The sequence below is a fragment of the Brachyhypopomus gauderio genome, chromosome 3 (assembly GCF_052324685.1).
Source record: "Brachyhypopomus gauderio isolate BG-103 chromosome 3, BGAUD_0.2, whole genome shotgun sequence".
NCBI lineage: Eukaryota > Metazoa > Chordata > Actinopteri > Gymnotiformes > Hypopomidae > Brachyhypopomus > Brachyhypopomus gauderio.
In genome coordinates, this window is record NC_135213.1 from 19,343,752 (window position 1) to 19,368,763 (window position 25,012).

General features: G+C 43.8%; 3 protein-coding genes across 4 annotated transcripts in view; all 3 read left to right on the forward strand.

Moving 5' to 3' along the window:
- The first annotated feature begins 1,004 nt into the window (after positions 1-1,004).
- kdelr2b (KDEL endoplasmic reticulum protein retention receptor 2b) lies at positions 1,005-4,993 on the forward strand. The gene is made up of 5 exons (XM_077000063.1): positions 1,005-1,278; positions 2,615-2,715; positions 3,023-3,181; positions 3,294-3,546; positions 3,661-4,993. Exons 1-5 carry the CDS (start codon positions 1,188-1,190, stop codon positions 3,693-3,695), a joined length of 639 nt encoding a protein of 212 aa, XP_076856178.1. The 5' UTR covers positions 1,005-1,187; the 3' UTR covers positions 3,696-4,993.
- Positions 4,994-5,207: 214 nt separating this feature from the next.
- daglb (diacylglycerol lipase, beta) lies at positions 5,208-10,892 on the forward strand. Its single transcript, XM_077000068.1, has 15 exons — positions 5,208-5,774; positions 5,938-6,089; positions 6,202-6,376; positions 6,577-6,844; positions 7,084-7,206; positions 7,546-7,673; positions 7,760-7,886; positions 7,979-8,062; positions 8,263-8,340; positions 8,600-8,680; positions 8,777-8,904; positions 9,119-9,187; positions 9,417-9,489; positions 9,570-9,820; positions 10,171-10,892. Exons 1-15 carry the CDS (start codon positions 5,680-5,682, stop codon positions 10,364-10,366), a joined length of 2,028 nt encoding a protein of 675 aa, XP_076856183.1. The 5' UTR covers positions 5,208-5,679; the 3' UTR covers positions 10,367-10,892.
- Positions 10,893-11,358: 466 nt separating this feature from the next.
- Positions 11,359-25,012, forward strand: part of spag9b (sperm associated antigen 9b) — a 39,945-nt gene continuing 26,291 nt past the window's right edge. Inside the window, exons 1-4 of one of the 2 annotated variants that reach the window (XM_077000065.1) lie at positions 11,359-11,942; positions 20,084-20,204; positions 21,521-21,591; positions 22,179-22,273. In XM_077000065.1, coding sequence (XP_076856180.1) covers positions 11,643-11,942; positions 20,084-20,204; positions 21,521-21,591; positions 22,179-22,273 — 587 coding nt within the window. In that variant the 5' untranslated portion in view covers positions 11,359-11,642. The remainder of the gene's footprint in view (positions 11,943-20,083; positions 20,205-21,520; positions 21,592-22,178; positions 22,274-25,012) is intronic. The other variant, XM_077000066.1, reaches the window with a different exon arrangement.

Genomic DNA, 25,012 nt, shown 5'->3' on the forward strand with positions numbered 1-25,012 from the left:
AACCATTCCAACAGAAAAGGAAGCTGCTGTCATTACTGTGCATGTATCTTCACTTTCTAAAGAATAATTAATTTCTTCTAGTATGACATGACTGCATAGTTTTTAGAATGTACCTACATAAAGTCCGTCCAGAGTCCAGAGCGCTCTGCTTCACCATTGCTTTAAGTAATGTTAAATTAAAAACTCCCTTTGAACTCTGGTGCCAGCATCATTCTTACTCCAATAACTTGACAAACCATGTGAGCATTAGATGATTGCGAGTTGCTGTAACCATCGAATGACGTTTACTAAATATTTTATACTTGTCATATGAGGTGCATATTTGCTGAATTTCTGAAGAAAAAAAACGTGTTTGAACAGCTAAGGTAAGTGTGAAAATTTGCAGTAGTGTTTGTTTGGACTTCTGTTCTTCATGTATTATGTGCTTCAATTTCATACTTAGTCTTATTCATGTGAAACTATAATCAGAATCACATCGGTCTCAGTGTTAAATGTCCACAGTGGATTTTTCAAAAATTATTCATGATTTGAAGGACAATCCTTCAGCCTGTGTCATTCGTGGACCATTCATTGCAGTCCAGAATCTGCAGTTAATTACACTGCATTTGTAATTTGTAATTAAATTTTTTTCGTAATTTAATTAAACTAATAGAATAATTTAATTAAACTATATTTTTTGCCGGAGATTATTTGAACAATATGAGTAATAATTTAGTTTCAATAGTTTGTAAAAGAAAACAGTCAGCTAATACTCAACGTAGCACAGTTGGACACCTTATACCCTTGATTTTTTATGTTTCTTTTTTCATAGATTCCCCATGTATATTTTACGTCTAACATTTAGATTTGACTGATTATGCATAAATAATAGCCTATGCATATATTTACATTTTTAAAGATACATCGACAGGGATGTCCCGCCCCTCTGGTGACGCCGCACCCGTCTGCCGGCGCCCACTGTAGCAGGCCCGACTCCCATTGGCCGCCGGTGTCGTTGGCCACGTCGTGCTCTTCTCGCCATCTTTCAATTGGGAGTGGGGGGACGCCGTGAACACGGTCCTTTTTCGGTTTGGGAGGCACTTGCTGTTGTAGCCCAAGTATACAGAGGCCGACCGGACGCTTAAAAAAAGACGTAAACATTATCACTTGGGTCGTCATTCTTTGTCTGCGTTGAGACAAACAGAAAGATGAATATTTTCAGACTAACCGGGGATCTCTCACATTTAGCAGCTATCATCATCCTGCTGCTTAAAATTTGGAAGACCAGGTCTTGTGCCGGTAAGTCGCTATGTGACCCGACCGAGGAACGAGTAGTTCAGCTCGGCGTCCCGGTTGTGGGTTTGTAGTCCGTTCGGTTATGTGAGCTAACTGGCTAGCAGGCTAGTTGGCTAGCACTCGGGCGGACTTGGAGCTGGTGGTGGCGGGCCAGGCCGCGGCGGTCCTCCCTGTCCGGGGTGTTCGCTAGCGGGCGGACACCCACTCGACCTGTGAAGCTGTGAAGTTAGACACGCGTGTGTTTTCTCACTGTGCTGGGTGGTTTTGAGTGTTTACCCCGCCGTGGCGACACTCGCCAGCAATACGAGCCCCTGAAAGTCCAACATCAGCTCGCTTGAGTCCTTAGGCTAAGAGTTCTAATGTCAGAAACAAAAGTTATGTGCTACACAGCCGAGGCATAGAGATTATTTTGCTATAGTTCTTGCTATCTAGATGACTGATGGATAGCTGAAAGATAGTTTAGACGTAATTTTAGTGAGGGGTTAATACTAACGTAACGTTAGTGAAGTTTTAGTTTATGCACGTTTCTTTTGGTTTGTTTGCACTTGTAAAGTCAATTGAAGATCCATAGTTGCCAAATCTTGCATTGCACATCTCGCATATATGGCCTTCCTAATATTGCATTGCCACCATAATATGGGCTACAGGCATCTTAAAATACAGTTAGCTTTAATGACCTTTTCGCAAATGCGTGCATTAAATAACTGCAGGCTTGCATAGCTAACTTGCTTCATTCATTCTCTTCTCCTCGGAGTTGTTTGACCTCTGACGTGGCAGGGTAGTTTAGAGAGCAGGATTTCCTGCGGGACACACCACTGTCATCATTTTAATAACAATCGGATATGTTAGAAATCTTTAAATGCATTTCTATATTCATGTCTCGCCTTCTGTCCTTTTAAAATGAGAAGTGTGCATCAGCTGAGTTTACCAACTGTAAAAAAAAAAAAAAAAAAAAAAATCGCTTTTCTGATAGTGTCTTCTATGGACCATCAGTCAAGACTAAACTATTTGTTTAAACGAAAATGGGGTGGTGTGTTAAAATATCAAAAATTGTAATAGAAAACATTCATATGCAAATATCATTAACTAGACAGTTTTTAAATTATTTGTATTGTTTTAATTCAGAATTTATTATGAGAATACTAATGCATAATAAAAACTGTCACATTAACATAAGTATAAGTACAGTATAAATACAGTCGGTATATTAAGAGAAAGGACTGCTGAATCTCTGTTCAAATTAAACAAGGCATTATCCCATTGCAATGCTCTAGAATTCCCACACCATAGGAGATCTTCACACATGTGGCTTACGGATCGTCTTTGCATGCGTTTTCAGGTATATCTGGCAAAAGTCAGATCCTGTTCGCCTTGGTTTTCACTACCCGCTACTTGGACCTCCTGACCTCATTCATCTCTCTGTACAACACTACCATGAAGGTGAGGTGACATACGCTGATGAACCTTTGGAAGTATACACATAATTTGCTTCTCCATTCCCAGTGTGTGATGGATTAAGCAGTGGTAACTTGGTGGATAAGGTACTTGATTGGTAATTAGAAGGTTGCTAACTGTCAGGCTCCTTAACCTTTATTGTGTGCAGTGTATTCAGTCATAATTGTAAGGTGCTTTGGATAAAATCATCAGCTAAATGCTGTAAATAAATGTTAAGACATGTGAAAGGAGTTGAAGACTTTAATGACTGCATCTTTTCCCATTAGACTGTCCTGTGTTTTTCTTTGTACAGCTTATCTACATTGGCTGTGCATATGCCACAGTGTACCTGATCTATGCCAAATTCAAAGCCACCTACGATGGCAACCATGACACTTTCAGGGTGGAGTTCCTGGTTGTTCCTGTGGGAGGCCTTGCTTTCCTTGTAAACCATGATTTCTCTCCACTAGAGGTAAAGTACCAGGTCCAAGTTATTTTCTCCACTGTTTTGAGGACTTTTGAGAAAATCCTTTTCTAATATTTTTTTTCTATTTATACACAAGCTGTCTCCCCTTTTGTTGTAGATCCTGTGGACTTTCTCCATCTACTTGGAGTCAGTCTCCATCCTCCCACAGCTCTTTATGATCAGTAAGACTGGTGAAGCTGAGACCATCACCACCCACTATCTGTTCTTCCTGGGTCTCTACCGTGCCCTGTACCTCATCAACTGGATCTGGCGCTTCTACTTTGAAGGCTTCTTTGATATGATTGCCATAGTGGCAGGCATTGTCCAGACAATCTTGTATTGTGATTTCTTCTATCTCTATGTAACAAAAGGTAAGGGAGATGTTTCATAGTTTGCCATAAACATCACCAGCTCAGATGTTTAACTGTGCACTTAACAGCGTTCTATAGTCATCTCTTTTAATTTATCCATCTCTTTCTGTATAGTGCTGAAAGGTAAGAAGTTGAGTTTGCCAGCCTGAGTGCCAAAGAACAAGCCTTGGCAGTGGTGTGTGGGGACAGGACGCCACTGACACCACGTTTGAACAAGATGCCTGAGACGGAGTGCGAAAGGGATCCTCCTCTGTGTTTCTCCAACCCTGACCGTGTCAGCAGCTCAGGGACGGTTCAGGATTCAAATGGCGGCAAATCCCGCTGCACCCCAGTGTTCGGATTCCTGTTTTATGCATCTTGTCTTACCACTTTTATTATTACATAAGAAGGGGAAAAAGTAAAAAATTGTTTTCTACATGAAATGTGTTCTCACTATGATTTGGCTCGTGGCATTGCGAAAAGAGCTGAAATATGCATAAGAATTTGGCAGTGTCAAGGGGACTTATTGTTATGCCAAATATTGACTATGTTTGTAAGAATATTTACAATATGAATAGATGTACATTGTTTGCTACAACTCTAGAGGAGTATTGGTTGGACAAATTACTGTGTTAGAATTGTTTGAGAATTGTTTTTACCCGATCACCTAGTGTACATTCCTTTGTTTGAAACCTCAATACAGCGGTTTACCCAATGCTCTGGTCAGCTTTTTTTCTTTCATTAAAATGAAGTAGATATTTACTGCATTTATTTAAATTTGCTCAAAGTGGCAAAGGCTGATATTTGCTGTCCTATGTCCATCTCTTCACTGTAGTCATACAGTATTAAAACATTTGCATTATTTTTATTACTTAAAATGGCTCATTTGGCTCACTGGCTACTTCATAATAATTCATAATACTTCATTAGCCCTTTAACATTTTGATTTAAACAACTATCTGTCCTCCCTCTTGGGCCAATTTACATATTTTCTATTCTAAAATTGGTACATGACATGAAATGTGTTAAGGTATGACATAAATCTTCTGTAGAGGTTTTGTCTTTTAAGAACATGCGTATTGAACGTTTGAACGATGCATTTTTAATTGTATCTTTATTTACTCGGATCCCTGACCTGCATCGGCGTTAAAATGTTAAATGTGATCTGTATATTGAGATTTCTTTATACTGCAACTTTTATTTAAATTATCCAAGCGATGGACATTGGCTTCATACGATTTCAGTTCCTGCTCAGTTTGGTTTCTTGTTTTGTTTATTTTCTTAGTTAGCTCTTAGTTCTCTCTTAGTGTGATGTCCACCTCCAAATAAATTTTTTATGGGAAATACTAGTTGTCTTGCTGTTTCAGCAAAGTTTAACACCAGGGTTTTCAGCCTCTTTCATGAAACTGTATATTCCTGGTGTATTTTATTATTGGAGAGCATGTCAATAAACTAGCAGGATATAGTATGTTGTATTAAATAATTAGCAGTTGCCCCCAAGGAAAGCAGATTCCACATTATTTACTCTAAAATAACTAACATAATGCAATATAACTACACGTATGGCAGAGGCAGATTTGATTAGCTTTAATATTCAGATCAGTTCCCTAGGAAAGGATATTATATGCTTTACGGAACTATATGACAGCGCTGAAAACTGACGGAAGTTTTAAGTGAAACACCTACAAAAAGACAACAACGAATACTTCCGACGTTTCGAACCAGACGATGTCAAAGCCGTGGTCGCTGGTTTCCGATTAGTGTTAACGTGTTTCTTTTGTTTCCCAGTACAGTCATAGAATTATAGTTATTTATATTTTGTGAGTTAATGTTATATGTAGCTTGCTAGGAGGTTAGATATATATATGCAGCTGTTTAGCTAGCAGCTTCCCTGTGTAATACCTTGGTTAGCTAGCTAGCTAGCTAGTTAACCTACCTTGCTACAACCAGTTGGTTAGCTGATTTGGTTTTGACAGGAATGCGGACTGAAAATGTTAACTTATCATTTCCGAGTCAGCTAGCAAAATATGTGTAGTCTAAATACCTTAGCTGGCTAGCTAATTAAACAGATCCTGATTTCTTACTGGGCGGTGGCTGGATTTCTCAATTTTGTATTTCATCAGACTTGGCTAGTTTTTACTGTCATCTGCCAAGATGCCTGGTATGGTCGTATTTGGTCGGCGATGGGGAATCGCTAGCGATGATCTTGTATTGCCAGGTGCCTTCGAGCTGTTTATTCGAGTTCTATGGTAAGAGATCGAGACGCCTTTTTGACAGGCGTGTCTTAGTTTCTGATGTGAATTCATATGCTCATTTTATCTGTGTGACAATGTATAAAATATATTACATTCAAGTGTATGAGAAATCTATTTCCTGTTACCAATCACACATTAAATGTTTCTTTTCTCTTAGGTGGATTGGAACTTTAGTTCTGTATGCCACCCATAAAGGAAGGTTTGATTGCCATGGTGGAGCTGTTCTGCATAGCTACATTGTTGTCCTTCTCATCCTGCTTGCAATCATTATCTTATCCTTATGTGCAATTGTTTACATCAGTGCTCAAGGTAATCCCACAACGGAGGACACTGACCTGAGACCTTTGAGAATAATTGGTGATAGTGATCAGTTATTGGCTTTCAGGAATTCATATGGACCTCTGTGTGTTCTTTATCGAAGGTACCATAATGAATCCAGGTCCTCGTCGTTCTATGCCAGCTTTGGTGTATCTACGTGCGCTCCTTTATATCCCAGAGTTTGTCTGGGCATGTCTTGGAGCCATCTGGGTATCTGATGACAGCAGAGGATGCGAACCAGCTGAAGTTGGTTTTGTAATTGGTGCCGTGGTTGTTAGGCAAGTCAAAATCGACATATACTATTTAGGTTTTAGAAAAGAGGTAGAAAAGCAGCTATAGGAAAGATTCACTGTTAGTGGAACACTACAAAATCTAGATCTTCAGCATGCATGTAAACTGTGTACATCAGCCGCACAGCGGCATTCTGTGCATTTAATCATGACACATAACAGCTACATGGCCTTGTCCTCCTCTCCAGCTGGATCATCCTGCTGTTCACAGTGGTGGGCGTGCTGGTCGTGTTCGACCCTCTGGGCAGCCTCCGCCGGGCCGCGCGGCCAAACGAGCCCTTGGGCCTGAGGGACCTGGAGAGCAGTCAGTCCTCACAGCTGCTGTACAGGGCGCGCACTGTGGCGGCGCGCGTGTGGGAGTGCCGGCTGCGTCTGCTCTGCTGCTGCCTGCCGCAGGACGACAGCCACAGGGCGGCCTTCTCCAGCATCGCTCAGCTCGTCAGCGGCTTTTTCTCGGTGAGCTGTGAGACCGCAGCCGGACGTCCGGTGGCTGGACGCTCGTGCTCGTCTCCCGCCGTGGTGTCACTTTTCTGGAACTGAGGGGACGGCTTGCACGCCGTGGTGTGGATTGCTTGCGTTCACTCTAAACGTCTTCGGGTTGAACTGGCAGGTCGATTATCAGAGGAATAGCTGTGGGGGTTTGGTTGGAGATGACAGTAATGCAGACGGCTAACAGTCAGCATTGTCCTCTGTAGGACACAGACCTGGTGCCCAGTGACATTGCAGCAGGACTGGCCCTTCTACATCAGGAGCAGGATAAAATGGAGCACTGCAAAGACCCTGATGATGTTCAACCCCACAGCCCTTCATCCCCCATGGTCAGTCTGCTTCTCTGTCACCGACCTCACACACTGGATTAAACAGTCTAGATTACACTGATTACACAGGTCTGTTACACTTCGATTACAGACCTCTCCTCTGACCGTGCTTATAAAATGTTACAAGGAGGCATAGAGAACAGAGTAAGATTGTGGGAATCTGAACATTTTCCAATGTTAAAACAATGTATATTAACAGATATATATATATATATGTATATAAGACAAAAGTAGAAATGTTTGATAGGTTTGTCCAGGGTTTATGAGAGTTGGAATGCAGATTTTCTCAGCTGTCACAGGTAAAGGGTTGATGCCTACAGTGATGCTGCTTGTGTACAGAGAGAAGATCTGGAGTTGGAGCTCGAGAAAGCTGCACACTGCATGCAGTTTGCTGTAGCTGCCTATGGCTGGCCCATGTATGTCTACTCAAACCCTTTCACTGGAGTGTGCAAACTCAGTGGTGACTGGTACGTTTTAAGATAACCAGTATCATATTACCAAATCATTGCTGCTTTAAGCAATAATTGATCGACTGGTCATTGATCTGTTGCAGCTGTCGGAACCGTAACGCGGAGTACGACCTGGTTGGAGGCGACAACCTTGGCTGCCATTTTAGCTCCATCCTACACATGACGGGACTGCAGTATAGAGACTTCATTCACATTAGCATTCACAATCAGGTACCAGGTCATGTTCTTCCCCATGGTAGACATTGTTTGGCTGTGATCATTTTGATCGATTAATGAGAGCCTGAGTACTGTTGACTCTGCAGATATATGAGATCCCATTCTACGTTGCTCTGGATCATAAAAGGGAGGCTGTTCTGGTTGCTGTGAGAGGAACACTATCACTAAAGGTGAGTGGCCACTGGGTAATTGGTTTGGTGCTCAAAAGAGTGTTGAAACTTCGCTGTATATAGCAACACCGATTACCATAAAACGATGTTTTGATATTTTCATAAGCATTAACAAATCAATAAATTAAGCATAGCAATTTGCTGTTATTTATTGTATTTTTCATTTTTAAGTTTGTGGCTATGTGCTGTCATATGTACAGGATGTGCTGACGGATCTCTCTGCAGAGTGTGAGAACCTGCCTGTTGAAGGTGTATCAGGAGCCTGCTACGCACACAAGGTGAAGGGACAAAAGACGTCGGTGGAATTCTTTGTGTTTCTGCTGTGACCTGGCATTAGTGTCATTGTCATAACAGCAACATTGTTGCTGGTCTCTTTTTGACATATTTAGTGTTCATGCCACTTGTACTACTGTGATAAGGTGTACATGTGCACGTTTTGCAAATATAAAGTATCTTTGTCCTGTCTATCTGTCTGAGGCGTATTCACTTTACTTCAGGTGTCTTCAAGCAATGTTGTAATGTCTCTGTGGTCCACAGGGTATCTCTCAAGCAGCCGGCTTTATCTACAAAAGGCTGGTCAATGATGGCATATTGAGCCAAGCTTTCAGCATTGCTCCTGTAAGTTTCATTTTCATATTTTCACTCTCTGAGTGGAAGTGAAAGCACATAAATGCCACAAAAGAAAATGAGTGTGTGTGGTGTGTGTGCGTGCAGGAGTACAGGCTGGTCATCACAGGTCACAGTCTTGGTGCAGGCACTGCTTCACTGCTGGCAGTCCTCCTGCGTAGCATGTATCCCACGTTGCAGTGTTACGCATTCTCACCACCAGGGGGCCTAATGAGGTACGTTTTTGAATATTTATGATGTGGGAATTTGGAAAAAGAAAATTTCTTGAGGGTGGTGGACTAAAATTTCACTTTTTGTTACAATGTTTTGTCAGTCTTGTCATAACTATGACATGGTAACACACTAGTATGTAGGATGAAACTGTATTAAAGATGAACTTGAAATGTTCTTGAACTTGAATTATTGGTTTTAATGGTCTCCTCTCCCTAGTAAAGCACTTGCTGACTACTCCAAGCAGTTTGTGATCTCTGTGGTTCTGGGAAAAGATCTTGTCCCCAGGTGCGTGTCCTGCATGTGTTGATCACCATAGCCGAGTCGTGCGGATGAAGGAGCGCTGGTGAATTCCAGATATCTTTAGAGGGTGTATAATTAGGAGGGTTTCTTTTACAGTGAGGGGGGGTGGAGTTGGATCTGTCTTGATACGGAACTTGTGTTTGTGTTTACAGAACTTCTCTAAAATGACTTTCAAGGGTTTTTAAGGTTTCTCTTTCACTGCTTATTTTTGTAGACTGAGTATTCCAAACATGGAAGATTTAAAGAGAAGAATATTAAAGATGGTATCTAATTGCTGTAAACCCAAGGTAAGAACTGTTGATAATTTTTTCTGCTATCCTCTACTTATTGTTATTAACTTTTATCTCTTTTGCACCCCAACCCCCAGTACAAGATTCTCTTGCAAGGCTGCTGGTATGAAGTGTTTGGGGGAACCCCGGATGACTTCCCTACAGAGATGGAGAGTCGGAGGGAGGAGGCCCTGAGTCAGCCATTGCTCGGTGAGGAGAGCCTGCTGGTCCAGGGATCCACCTCCTATCAGAGCCTTTCGTCAGACGACTCGCCCAGCCACACCACCCACCTGCCCCTCTACCTGCCAGGTCACATCCTGTACATCACAGAGGACGGGCCCACGCGCAGGTCAGAGGTCAACTCTTAGTCAATTAGTGTGGATGGAATTCCTGTGTGTCTCAGACGTAAACTGTAAGAACTAAAATATGGATGTAAAAAGAGGAATTCTGTGATGGTTCTGTGATTCTCATAAGAAAGATTGTAAAAGTACAGACATTGTGTAAAGCTACCTGTTGGTGTCTTGCAGAGTTGTAGGTCCCATTGCAGCATTGTGCTGTCCCCTTTTCCCATAATGTTCTAAAAAACAAAACATTTGAACTATGCTAAAAAAAATCTACATTTGATTTGAATCATGCCCTCACTGTCCCTGGTTCTCTCTCCTTGTCTCGCTGCTGTCGGCGCCGGGCCCGTGGCCCCAGGCCGTGTTTCTCGCAGGTGCGCTACCGTGCGGAGTGGTCCAGCGAGGCGGCGTTCGCCGGCGTGCTCATCAGCCCGCGTATGCTCACCGACCACATGCCTGACGTGGTACTGCGGGCGCTGCGCAGCCTCTCCGACCTCCGCCCCTTCTCCCTCTGCCCCTCCACCCTCAGCAACAGTCACCTCAACGTCATCTGAGCTCCTGACACCCCCTGGTGTGTGGCTCCCGGACAGTACACGCCAGGGGAAAATGCCGTTCGGAACTCACCCGCCTGCCCCCGCCTTCGAGAGCTTGTTCAGCTCTTCCTTGTTTAATTTATAGCCTTTTTTAATTTGCCGTTAAGAGCACCAGGTTCTTTGTCATACCACATATTCGCTCCGTCAGAGTCTAGTGTGCATTATTTAACAGCAACATGTTGGAGGTTGTTAGGAACGCTAATTCATAGATGGACTACTGAATCACAGAAGGGACAGAAGTATCAGTAGCAACAGTGTCCTGTTTGGTTCTTCGTGTTGACAAAATCAGGATGAATAGTGCCACTGCCCACCAACATGTGTCATTGGATGGGTGAAACCTGGAGTTCAGAGAAACTCCTTTGCCTGTGAAACATCCGTTTTGATGCATGGCACTAAAGCAGTCAGTTTGCATGAAAAGATTAAAGTAAGACAGCTTATTTAATATATCAACTTTTTTTTCCTCATGAGTAATAAATGTTAATGAGAATGGTGTCAGTCTAGTTTTTTTGCCATTGTGGTTAATCTCTGATAAAACAATGAACACAGAACATGCATATATGAGCTCTTCATTTAAAAAGTGTCTTATTGCGATATTTAAAAGCAATAGCCACAGGATTAATTTATTTCCTTTCTACACACTCACTAAATAGGGCATGGAAATACTGAGAGAAATACTCGTATAGACCTTTTAATTAAAGGAGGAACGTGTTTAGCTACTAATCTAATGTTTTTAATCCTTTTTTATTTTTAGTTAAAACTTTATTCAACTTGTTAACTGCTTCAGGCATTTAGGAACACGTTACTTGGGCTTGTGTTTTTTTGCGTTATGTGAATAGTCCACTTTTCTCTCAGTAGAACATCTCCATGAGCAGGACAGGTGTGTTTGATGTGATCACACTTTGTGCCTCGGGTCCCTCCCCGCCTCACTTTTACTGCGTGACGTCACGCCGACACGGCGTCGTCAACAACTCTGATGTTGGGAACTTGGAGCGACTGGCGCCGCGCAGGGAATATCGCCCTCAACCGGACCAGAACACCACCCGCTTGGCCTCGTTTTTCGGAGCCCTCGCAAACGACGTCAAGTATTTTGAAGTCACTTTTTTTTTGTTGGCGAGCAACACGTAAAGCCGGACGGTTTGCATGGCTAGGGCGCTAAAGCGAGCGCTCTTTTGAGTAGTTGAGCTAGGTTGGCTAACCCTGGCGGCGTCTCCACAGCCGGGCGAGCGGCGTGAAGAAAATGGAGCCGCTGGACGGAGTTCTGTACCAGGAGGACGCGGGCTCCTCGGCGATGATGTCCGAACGGGTGTCCGGCTTGGCCAGTTCCATCTACCGAGAGTTCGAGCGGATGATCGGGAGGTACGACGAGGACGTAGTTAAGGAACTTATGCCGCTCGTCGTCGCCGTCCTGGAGAACTTGGACTCCGTGTTCGCGGAGAACCAGGAGCACGAAGTCGAGCTGGAACTGCTGAAGGAGGACAACGAGCAGCTCCTCACCCAGTACGAGCGGGAGAAAGCGCTGAGGAAAGGTGCCGAGGAGGTGGGTGGTGTTTTAAGATGGAGACCAAGGACACGGGCAGTTATGAGCGTAAACCCAACACTTTTAGTGTGTGTGGCAACTAGAGGACACCTGACCGACCATAATCACTACAACTCCAGACAAAGTTCTCCAGTGTCCTGTGTTTAAACTAGGACACAGCTTTGTGTTTTAAAATAATTCAAATTTAGGCTGCAAACTTTTTGAGTTCCTCTCATGCACGTAAATATTTACTTGTTTCATCTTCGACACGGTCCTCTATAAGGCCAATAATCAAGCCACTGTTCCTCAACAATGTTGTTTTCAAACTTGCAAAAAAAAGTAATTAACTTATGGCAGTCTGGAAATTCCAGTTGTCATGTGTGTAGTGTGAATGACAGTTGTAATGTCTTTTGTCATTTCCCCTCAGGACATGCCAAGTCATGTTTTGATAAACAGGGAACTATTTCTGCTGTTAGCAGGTGTCGATGTGGTTCATGCAACTATTCAACATAAAACGACAACCCTGTTGGGTTCAAAGTTAGTGTCACTTTTACAGATACGGTTGAAAGTGAGCATGATTCTTGTAGAAGAGGCTTTGGCATTCTTACTAGTGTGCACTAGCGTAACACTTGAGACTACTGAATCTTTTTTTTTTCTCAAATGAACAACAGAAAATGAATAATTAGGTAATAATAAATGTTATCAGAACATATCAGCCAGAGTCTCTGTATACATACTATATTCAAAAGAAGAAATTTTCATATATGCATACTAGAAGCCTTTCTGCTTTTTATCATTATTATCATGGTATATTCTCTAAAAAGTCCTAATGCAAGTTTGATTTTTGATAAGTAGATTTAAAAGTCTCTCACCATTAACTTTCACCATTGAGTGACTTATAGTGTAGTGAACTTATTGTGTAGTTCATTACATCATGATACTTACTGAAAAATGAATGAATGTATAGTACCCCAGTTATTTAATAACAATTCCTGGATCTGCTAATAAGGCAATGACACACATTCATAAAACTCACTGTATTCAGATACTGGTCGCTATGCACCTGAGCTTTCCAACAAGAAACAGCCAGGCTTTTAGAAATGTAATTACCCTGACTCTGTCTGCAGTAATGGACTATAAGAGCATGTGATCTCTATCTGCTCAGCTTGTTCTGAGAGGGTGTTATGGCTTTCAGAAGCACTCTATCACATGTGTTGTAACAGCACAAAAATGCTTTTAAAGTTCTCTTGTTTTTGCTTTTTGAAAGTAATTGTTTGAGGATACCTTTAGGGACAGGTCCTTTCCTGCATATTAAAAAAAAAAAATGCACATATCTGAGCACTCTCAGATATGCATCTTATATCTGTAGTAGTTTCAGACTATGCTTAATTTGGGTCACAATAGCTGGCCCACATTATCACTACACCTCATTTTCTTGAGTGAAATGGAACAGGCAGAAGACTTGCAGGCATTCAGGTCAGTGACAGCGAGGTCTTCCCTAAGCACTGCCTGCACACCGAACTGCCTTCCAGCCGCGGCTGCTCAACAGTCAGTCGCTTGTTCCCAAACCCCTGGGGACTCGGTGAGCCACAGAGGAGCACACAGGATACACTGCTGTCCTTCTGTGTCTCCCTCCCTTGTCCTCCTTTGTATGCCTGGACCTCTTCGTGGTGGCAGCCGCCAAGTGAAAGCGGCCCCCTTCCTTCTAAAGACGGGCTGACTTTCAGGTCATGTGACCCTTTGTTCACACCAACTGAAGTGAACAGCTGCCCTGCTGACCTTCTGTGTTACCTCTGTTTTGTTTTGGGCAGTCTTAATCTGCCGGTGAGTGAGAGGTCTGGGCCTTGTTGCCTGTAGCAGTGGTTCGAACCATTTCTTGTCTGCTGAATTTTGTTAACAACAGGGGAATACCAAACACACACCAGTTAGAGAGAGATTGGGAAACATCATGTTTAGTTGTATAGTAGAAAGCCAGCTTGTTCATAGCAGTGATGTTCATGTCAATAGTGATCTGCAAATTCAGTTCTTGTTCTTTTTGTGTTATTGAACAAAACATTTGGGTAAGCAACACAGTCTAAAAGCATCTTTGTGGTGTGTGAGTGTGTGTATATAATATATATATATATATATATATATATATAATATATATAGTGGTGGCCCGTTAACGGCGTTCGTTAATTTGATACTCTTATCGGGCGATATAAAAATTATCGCCGTTAATCTATTCTTAAAGTTGGGTTGGGAACTGGGTCAAAATGGGTAAGCAAACTATGATGACTTTCAACTTGATAGTTTAGCTCGGCTGTATTCCTAACCAAATTGCACAGTAGGGGCGAGAACGAGTTTTCAAACCTGTGAATTACAAATCGTACGTGTGTTTACATGGATGCGGCCACGAAGTCGCCAGGTTTGCTTCAAGTGTTACCGGAGCGGAGCTTGGAGCGGTCGTTTTCTGCATGGTCCTAGCGCTAGATTCGTCGCTATTTAAATATTTATTTTTAACCGTTAAAACTGCAGAGGACCAAAACCGGCTTTTGAAAAAGTCCCCCCCCAAATTACGTCCGTGAGGTTAAATGTACTAAATGTTACCTTACATTTCAAATATCATGTTTAGCTGAATAAACATGTTATCAACCCCTTTTAATGTACAGTATGTAGGCTTACAAATTCATGTTTAACTGAATAAACCAGTAGACTACATTTTATTGAGCATGGTTTTTTTCTTCAAATATCAAAGTAGAACAGCTTCCTCAAGCAGTCATTGATGCATTTTGGAAACAGGAGATGAGCCCCTGGTCTAATGCGCCCTCTGTATTAAGAAACCCTATCTCAAAAACTGACTTTTAGTCATTATTTAGGTAGCACGCATATGAGCCATTTTAATATAGATTAATCTAGATTAATCTAGATTAATTTCAAGATTTCAGTGAGATTAATCTAGATTAAAAAAATTAATCTATGCCCACCCCTAATTATATATTATAGAGAGAGAGGGGGATATTTAGCTGATGATGCAGTGATGCAACCCAGGTTTCATGGTGTGAGGTTATATAGGAAAAGATGTCCAATATACGCTGGTACACATACTGGTGTTTGGGAAGAAATGGGGATTAGGGATGAATTAAAGTTAGTACAGGCCTAGAAACTACATATGGGTTTCAAATGCTGAACATGTATCCAGGTAGTCATATGAAGTGTATGTTGGTAATGGTAACACTGTTAGATGGTAATACACAAGAGAGGAGATCTCCTCTGTGAGATCTCTGCTCGACCATTGGAACTTCACTAGAGACCATTAGTGGGTCCAGCCCTCTCACTTCATGATAGACACTACAGCCTCACACGCTCTTTGCTGGGCCCTTTGCTGGGCCCTTTGCTGGGCCCTTTGCTGGGCCCTTTGCTGGGCCCTTTGCTGGGCCCTTTGTTGGGCCCTTCGCTGGGTTTCTTGTTAAGAGTATATACTGTATATCCTGCACGTATGACACACATGTAATTGATAGCTCATCAGTGATGGAAAAGTGCCTGCAAATTTGTCATTCTGTCTTCTAAGCCAACTTTCCCAGACAGTGAATATTATTCCATGATGTAAAATCTGTTATGCGTTAATCCTAAACACTGGATCATTTATAGAACAACACATATATGCCAAGCACAGTCTGCAGTTGGCTCTCTATATGGTGAGAGGAAATGTCAGGGAAGGGCCAGGAATGTGCTGGGAACGAGAGCTTCCTGGAGCCCGTCCTGTAGTCAGGATATCTCTCCCTAGACCCCATTCTGTGGCATATTTCTTAGACTGCTTTTTCTTCTCTCCCTTCCTGGGATTGCGTCACAGGGTCACTGGTGTCGTCCCTTTGAGAGCTTGAGAAGATCCTCAGAATGTGTCACCCAGGAGTTTGTGTTCTTCACACCCTTCTTGCACTAATATTACATGAGTCAGTGTGATTACGTTTCTGTGTCTTAATGTAGTTCTGCATTGGCAGGTTTTCTGAAACATATTTGGTGCTTGCTAATATCCTGCCTGTTCTCAGCCTATTCCATTATAACGTCTTAACTAATGATTTACACTGTTTTCTGTCTCGTGTTTCCTGTTGCATACACTCTTATATTTCCAATATAATAGCTATGTGAAATTTCACCTGCAGCCTAGATGAGCTGTTACCTATAAAGTTCAGTGTGTGGACTTAAAAACTGCACAGATAACATGTGATGTGGCCCCTAAAAGGAAGCGTATAAAGTTCACAATCTGTGGATTATCGTGACTCCAGCAGTTACAGTTAAATGCTGCCCTCATCTAACCTGAGCTAACTTTTGTCTCTGTGCAAAACCACATGGCGCATGGGTTATTCATGTAATGCATAATGCAATATGATGTTAAATGATTGGTATCCAAAACACCAAATCCCTAAAGGTTACCCTCTGAGCTCCTGGTCTCATGTTGTTGGGGATCTGTGGCGAACTGGAGGAGTGCCAGAGATGGTGGTTTATTTTGCCCTCTAGAATCCACAACGTATTTCATGGTGGGCTGGGTGGTAGCACAATACCTTAAAGATATCTTGACCACGAGGAAGTACACTGTACACTATAATCTTATTGTGCATGGTATGATCCTTATAAATTGGCAAACATCTAGGCAGTTTGTAGGTTTGTCATGGCTCAGACCAACCTGCATGAGTCTTCTCACCTTCTCCTGCGGTGGTTCTTCTAAAGGTGGAGAACCCCTTAAAAACAAACAAAAACAAGAAGGGGGGGGGGAGCGAGTGAACTGAAGATTCAGTTCACTTAAAGAGAGAGAGCCCAATCAATAGAGTAGGGCTACAGTGCAGCGTCTATGTGTGGGGGCACAAAGGCCTCATTATGTGTAAAAGGGACCCACAGACAGCCAGCCTTCCTCTGCAGGGCTGTCATATGAGGGCCAGGCCTGCGGATCATATGATGAACCGCACACAGATGATGAAGTAAGAGAGCACATGGACAAACTTGCTCACGCTGCTCACAGTCCCCGTGGCAGTGGCTAAATATCCATGAGGGTGTGGTTGGGGTTTTGGGGGAGGCTCGTTCTGACTCACGGTGACCCAGCGACGAAGCTCATAATCGCACACATTACGCAGAGGATGAAATGACTGCTTGTGCTTGGAGACGACACCCTTCGTTTTAGATTTGATGCAGTTTGGTTGTGCTAGAGGTTTTAAGTACATTGGACTAGTATGTGCAATATGTATAGTATGACAAAAAACCAATAATTATTATACATGTTAGGAATTACTATTAATTAATTAATTAGTTTATTTTTATTACTTGCTGGTTATATTTTAGAACTAACATGGGCTCTTAGCAGATTCATGTACAGTTAATCACTACAGAATATCTGTGACTTCCTTAGCCAGTACCTGCTCATCACACCCCACCATTCCTAATCCGTCCTAATCCGAGAATTTGAAGGTGCACTCTGTTATTGCACTATTATTGTCACTCTCGTGTGAGAAACCTTTGTTTTAGTATTCCGTTTTACTATATGATTTGTGGTTTGAAATTCCTGAAGTCTATTTCCTCCACCTCACTGGTGCTAGAGGGGGGGCAGTCAGTATGTGAAAGAAGCCAGTCATCGTGAAGTAAAGTAGTGACATGCTGGCTCTGTCACTCAGTGGGAAATATCAAATGTGTTTGTGATGATATTTCTCGTGTTTTTCTGAAACAGCTCATTTCAACCTCAGCAAAAGGTTCTTTTGACTTTCTGTAGCTCTTGAAGAGAAATATCTCTGGCTTATAATAATGTGCCACTTTGTTTTTTTTCTCTTTGGTGAACTTTATTATGTCTCAGCTCTGTGTGGCAAAGAGCTGCAGAGACGGTGTAAATACGGGCAGCTCTGAGCTTTGTGATCATAAGATCCCTTGCACTGATGTGGTATGCACACCAGGCTACTTTGAAGTTATACTGATGCCGGCCAAAAAGTTCCTTATCATCAACTAAAATGAACAAACTGCAGAAAGGGATGATTATTTTCAAGGCCAAAGTTACGTGATCTTGATGTTCATGGGGTTGGCATTGCCTGAATCAGTCTCATGACGATGGTTATCAGCACATCGGCTGTTGAACACAGCAGTGTGACGAGTTCTCTTTCTTATTTTTAGAAATGGCTAAATTTCTCTGATATTTATTTGCTGAAGCGTTAAGACGAACCTTCTACCCAGTGCTCTGCTGGTTAGAAACGTCTGAGGATGCCTTTGCAGCATTATTTCTTAGTGCTATTATTTCAATTCTATTGTTGGTGTAAATGTGAACTATTTTGGACTCACTGGGACTCCCCCACACTAAGCTCACAATGGAAACTGCAGTGGATTCAGGTGTCTGCAGGGCTCTGCACACGTCTAATCTAGACTAAGTTTGGCTTATGAAACTTGATGGCAAGAGTAAGGAGAGGTTTTCTGACTGGATGGATGGCGCACAGGGCAGAGTTATTCAGACTTCAAACATTCCTGTCAGCCAATAAAAACGTTTTGCTGGGCTGCCTTCATTATTTTAAGGTGATTTAAGGAACCGTGATGAAAAGGGAGGGTGAGGGTTGCCATGGTTGCGGGTGAAGTATACATTCATGGACATTGTGGTGTTTTTTTTAGACTGAATGCAGTTCTTGCTGTGTGCATTTTCACTCTGTTTCATTTCACTTTTGCTACTTTGAGGTCATTTACGTTTTACCTGGTTCTGTCATGTTTCCTGTACCAAAATCATCTAGTTTAATGCAGGGGTCATCAACCTTTTTGAAACTGGGAGCTACTTCTTGGATACCAATTATTGCGGAGGGCTACCAGATTAATACGCATCAATCGAATCGAACGTCCTCCCGGGCGACATGGTGCCCGCGGGCACCACGTTGGTGACCCCTGGTTTAATGAGATGCTCAGTGAGCCCATCTTGTTTAATAAGGCCATTCATGCATTTGAGAAGATCTGCTTATTAATCAAATTAAATAACAAATTAAATAAAAATACAGTGATTCCTTCCAGGCTCAGAAAGCACAAGAGGTTCTCTGTCTCCGTCACTTTCTTCAGTCACAGTATCAGGTGTGAAGCGACTCTTGCTGCTTGTATGCTGCACCTGCAGGTTTGGTTGATCTCTTAACAGCAGAGGTGTGGGCGTGGGTGTGGGGTGGCTGGGTGCGGTGTGTGTGTTTGTGTGGGTGTGTGTGTGTGGCACCCGACAGGAAGCCTGTGTGGAGCTGCTGTCTTTGGCTCCTCCTCCTCCTCCTTCCTCACCCAAGCGTTTGGTGTGGTCTGAAGGAGTTAAGCACGCATGAATCTGGCAGGCAAGCGGCTGCACTGACTCACTGAAACCTGACTCACTGAAACCTGACTCGGTCATGGTGAAATCCACAAACAGCTGTTGGTTCGTAGCCCTCCGCACCGCTACGAATGTGGCTCTGACTGAGAGTGACTGGTGTTTTATAGTGACTCACTCCGAGGGTCCCATGTGCATTTTTCTTCATACACGTTTTGTCTCTGAATTAAGAGGCATGTCTTTTATCAAACATATTTATAGCCCTTTGCTCTTCATCAGTCATTTGACAAAATATGTATCATAAGAAATTCCAGCAGCCTACTGAGTCACAAGCTGTGATTATTGTGTTCACTCTAAACAGTGCAAGTACTATCTGTCTGAACCAATATATATATATTTATGGACTGTGTATTTGAGTGTGGATGACAGAGTAATTGAATGAGGTCAACAGGTTTCAGGTCCAAAGGTTCAGTGAAAGCTTATGAAAAGTGCTGATTAAGAGTCTGTAAAATGATGCCTGACTTTATTGTGTTAATACAGGCCAACCTTTTCACAGGTTCGTAGAGTGCAGCTAGTTAGCATCCCGCTGCCTGTCTTCCCTTAAAAACAAGACATGTTTTGCGTTATAACACTTCCAAGCTGTTTGTACCGCTAAGTAGCTAAATGTAACAAAATATAATTACATTACTCTGTTATTATTGCGATGAAGTGCACATTTGACAAAGAATCAAATGTTATGGTTACTGTTATGGTCTCAAATGTAACTGCAGTATGGGTTGTTCAGTAAAGTCCAGAATGTAGCATAAAGATGAAAATGACCAGGGCCACACAGCATGGCCTGTGCAGTTAGTGATGGGGGGAAAAGTCACCGCCTGTTCTGTTGCTATAGAGATACATGGAGTATGAGGACCTGCAGGAGCAGGATAGGAAGGACTTGCAGAACAAGGTGGTGCTGATGGAGGCACAGAGCAGACAGCTGGAGCTCAAGACCAAGAACTACGCAGACCAGAGTGAGTACTCTCAGCTCAGCGCCTGCTGCCACCTCCAGCAGTCCTTCATCCTGTTCACCAGACTCTCCTGAACACCGAACGCTGCATGCCAACTGATCTTCTCATTCTTTTCTTATGTGTGCTTGGCCATTTATGAAATAGTCTCCTTTATATACAAGTGCAAAGTGTTTAGGTTTTTAGGACGTCTCCGCACATCTTCGTGCAGATGCCGCCGCGTTAAACCCCCTCACCTCTCGTGGATGGAGGCGTCAGTTGGATGTTCACGTTGACGTGTGGATCCTGTTGGGTTTGCGTGTTGGTGGGGATGGATAGTATCTGCAGGGCTACCCAACTCCCCCACATGATGGGAGGATGACTCCGTTCACTGCCAAGAGGAGCTCTAAGTGGGCGGCGTGTTGCGTAACTGCTCAGAGCGAATGACACACACGGTCCATTTTGTCTGTTCTTTGTTCTTTAAAGGGCACGTTTAACCCCTGTGAAATAAAATAAGCTTCATCTATATGATTTGACCAGGCTGCTTCTGTTTTGGCTTAACTGGGAACCAAGTGCTTCCTTTAATGTAGTTCCCACTCAAAAGGCTCCATGTTTGAAACAGCTAAGTTTCCCATAACTGTGTTTTGGAAGTGGGCTGATGGTAGTGCACTCTGTGGCCTATAGGTGTAAGAGCTGCTTTAACCATGATGTTCTCTGTGCTGGAGTCTCTTCTGGCATGTGCTCACAAGCATTCACCAAACATTCTCATTCTCATGTCGTTTCCTCACATGATTCTTTCCCTCCCGCCGTTCTTCCTCTTTCCTGAGATAATGAGATGAGATCAAATGTAACCACAGTAATTATTGAGTTCAATAATTCAGTGTCAGACCTTTGCTCCTTTCTCCCCTCTCTCCTCTGAGAGAAGAATACGTGAGGACCTAATGCTTGTCTGCTGGCTTCATTGAGAAATTACTCTGAAAGGAAAACTGATCACACACTGAAGTCTTTCAATCCTAGAAATACTTCAAATTTTGTATATGTGAATACAGTTTTCTGACCAGCAATTTAGAGTCCTACAGTATTGCTAGGGTAAGATTACAATAAATGCCCAGTTATTAACTCCACCATGTGGGTTTGTGTGTGTGATTTATGCTGCACCAGAGACCTCCTGTGGCCTATTAAAGGTACTGCAATTGCTATACTGTAGGTCTTGATGAATTTGAACTATTGCAGATAGGATCCAAATCTCTCAGAAGAGAATCCCAAAAACCCTTAGAAGCCACAGGTGTAGATTTGGGTTTGTGCTGTCTTAACTGAGGGGGCTTTGTTGATCTGTCCTTCAGTTGGAAGATTAGAGGAGCGAGAAGCAGAAATGAAGAAAGAGTACATTACTCTTCATCAAAGACACACAGAGGTGAGGAGGGTGTGTGTGTGTGTGTGTGTGTGTGTGTGTGGGGGGGGGGGGGGGGGGGTCTGGTTGAAGGTGGCTGATTTATTCATATGAGTAAACAAAAAAGTATCTATGGTAACCAACCCTGATGGGGAACCAGCAGAATGATGGGGCAAAGAGTTCTTTAAATAAACAACATGATTTCTTATTACAGGTAATTAGTAACAACTAATACATGTGTGGTATATGTATAAATGTATGAGCCAATATGCGAGTGTGTATGTGTGCATGCAAGATAATTGGGCAGGTGTTTGTCACTGTCAAGTCACTTTATTATCTAGTGTATTTAAAGGCACCCACAGACAAAATAATTCTAATTATTATCCTAAAAATTCATTTAAAAATATTATATTATGCCTTAATGCACAGTCTCTATGCACATCAACAACACTAGCAGAACAATCTGGCGATATCTGTGATTGTTCAAATTCACAGCATGTATAATAACTCAATGAATGTATTAAATGATGCCTTTCTTTAATCAACTATGAAGGGACGAATGTTATTATTTTAAATATTTCACCTTACGTCAATTTTTGGGGGTTTTACAGATGATCCATAGTTACATGGAGCACTTGGAGCGTACCAAAATGCAGCAGCTGACGGGGGGAGAAGCCCCAGATACAGGCACTTTAATCAGACACAGGTAAGTGTGATCTCAGTCAGGGTCGTTTATAAACCTCCTTCTCTCTCCTCTCTCCTGTGCCTCACTTAACTGAATCTCATGAGGTGAGAAGTTTACCGTTTTTATTTTGGATTTAATTTCATCATTCACGTCTGGCTTCGTCTATTAACATAAATCTTTAGGCTTGGGCAATACTGAAATGACTACTGCAGTACATAAACTCAGGGACCAAGACATGGAAACGCGACCTACTCTGTTGTATATGTGTAACTGCATATGACCCGAGAATGACCTTGAACTCTGCCCCAGTGAACAGGCACGATGACGAATTTCACTTGAATGAGTGGGAGGATCACTAAGACCACGAGACTGCTGTTTAAAGTGTGCAGGTGTCAGGTGTGCAGTGACTGCCGCCCAACATAATAGACCTCATCAAAGCGTTTGTGTGGAAGGCCTCTCTTTGTGAATGACTGTGGGAAAACCTCAGGAGGCCATGGTCATAAAGATGAATACAAACAGGAGTTTGCAGTGGGCACAAAAGCACTGGCCTATCAGGTACTGGGAAAAGGGACTGTGGTCTGATGAATCCCAGCAACAACATGGTTGTTCACTATGTGGAATAAATAACATCACGGAACAGTCACACACGGTCACAACTGTACCGCCCCGTGAGGGAAGAGTAATAGTTTGGGAAACATTCAGATGATGTGCCCAGGTGTATGGAGTAGTGCTTGTAGATCCACACCATGAAGCTGGAGCATACATTAAGAGATCATGTTCATCCATTGGCCAACCATGTTTCCCCAAGCCCATGGGTGCTTCCAGTGAGTGATGTTATAGTGTAAGAACCATCCAGGAGTTGTTTAAGGCACGTTCATGTAAAATAACTAATCACCCGTCCACCCGATATCAATCCCACAGGACTCTTTTGGGATGAATGAAGCATTTTCCCATCAACACTGGGCAGTTCTGCGAACCACCGATATCTGCATGGTCATTTTGAACCTTGAGCCCTTTGGGTCACTCCAGCTGTTGTTGGATTCAGTGAGCAGTGTCCACCCCAGCACACCCCCAGTCTGCAGTCAGGGCAGGTCCGGGCAGGTGGAGAGTTCTGTTTCACTCCCACACTCCCCCACCCAGTCACACAGCAGTGAACCTGCTGCCAAACATGGTGATGTCAGTGTTTTTCAGTCCCATTTAACTTGTGGGCACTTCCACCTTAATGGCTGTGCTCACTGGGCAACGGTGTGTGTGTGTGTGTGTGTGTGTGTGTGTGTGTGTGTGTGCGTGTGCAGTACTTAATTTATGGGTCATGCATCACTTTTGTGTATGTAGTGTGACAGAGTGAATGGCAGTAAATGACATGACTGCTGGGAGATGTCAGATGGGGCAGGTTGGAGATCCTTATATGGAATGAGAGGATTAAGGGATTATTTACATGGTGCTGTAACAGCTGTGCTGTTATGCGGTCAAATAGTTTAAAATGACATGAATGCATGGATGGATTTGGCTAGTTTATTGGCGCTGGGCCCCATGAGCTGACAGACATTCAGATCTCAGTGTTCCTCACCTCTTCTCTTTAGCCCAGTGGGTTTTAGAGGAAGCTGGTGGCAGAGCAGAGAAGCATGTGGAGTGACCGGTCAGGCTGATGCTACTGCAGAGAGGGAGGGAGGGAGGGAGAAGGAGAGAGAGAGAGAGAGAGAGAGGGGGGGAGGGAGGGAGGGAGGGGGGGGGAGGGAGAAGGAGAGAGAGAGAGGGGGGGAGGGAGGGAGGGGGGAGGGAGGGAGAAGGAGAGAGAGAGAGGAGGAAGGGAGGGAGGGAGAAGGAGAGAGAGAGAGGGAGGGAGGGAGAAGGAGAGAGAGAGAGAGAGAAGGAGAGAGAGGGAGGAGGAAGGGAGGGAGGGAGAAGGAGAGAGAGAGAGGAGGAAGGGAGGGAGGGAGGGAGAAGGAGAGAGAGAGAGAAGGAGAGAGAGGGAGGAGGAAGGGAGGGAGGGAGAAGGAGAGAGAGGGAGGAGGGAGGGAGGGAGGGGGGGGGAGGGAGAAGGAGAGAGAGAGAGGGGGGGAGGGAGGGAGGGGGGAGGGAGGGAGAAGGAGAGAGAGAGAGGAGGAAGGGAGGGAGGGAGAAGGAGAGAGAGAGAGGGAGGGAGGGAGAAGGAGAGAGAGAGAGAGAGAAGGAGAGAGAGGGAGGAGGAAGGGAGGGAGGGAGAAGGAGAGAGAGAGAGGAGGAAGGGAGGGAGGGAGGGAGAAGGAGAGAGAGAGAGAAGGAGAGAGAGGGAGGAGGAAGGGAGGGAGGGAGAAGGAGAGAGAGGGAGGAGGGAGGGAGGGAGGGGGGGGGAGGGAGAAGGAGAGAGAGAGAGGGGGGGAGGGAGGGAGGGGGGAGGGAGGGAGAAGGAGAGAGAGAGGGGGGGGGAGGGAGAAGGAGAGAGAGAGAGGGGGGGAGGGAGGGAGGGGGGAGGGAGGGAGAAGGAGAGAGAGAGAGGAGGAAGGGAGGGAGGGAGAAGGAGAGAGAGAGAGGGAGGGAGGGAGAAGGAGAGAGAGAGAGAGAGAAGGAGAGAGAGGGAGGAGGAAGGGAGGGAGGGAGAAGGAGAGAGAGAGAGGAGGAAGGGAGGGAGGGAGGGAGAAGGAGAGAGAGAGAGAAGGAGAGAGAGGGAGGAGGAAGGGAGGGAGGGAGAAGGAGAGAGAGGGAGGAGGGAGGGAGGGAGGGGGGGGGAGGGAGAAGGAGAGAGAGAGAGGGGGGGAGGGAGGGAGGGGGGAGGGAGGG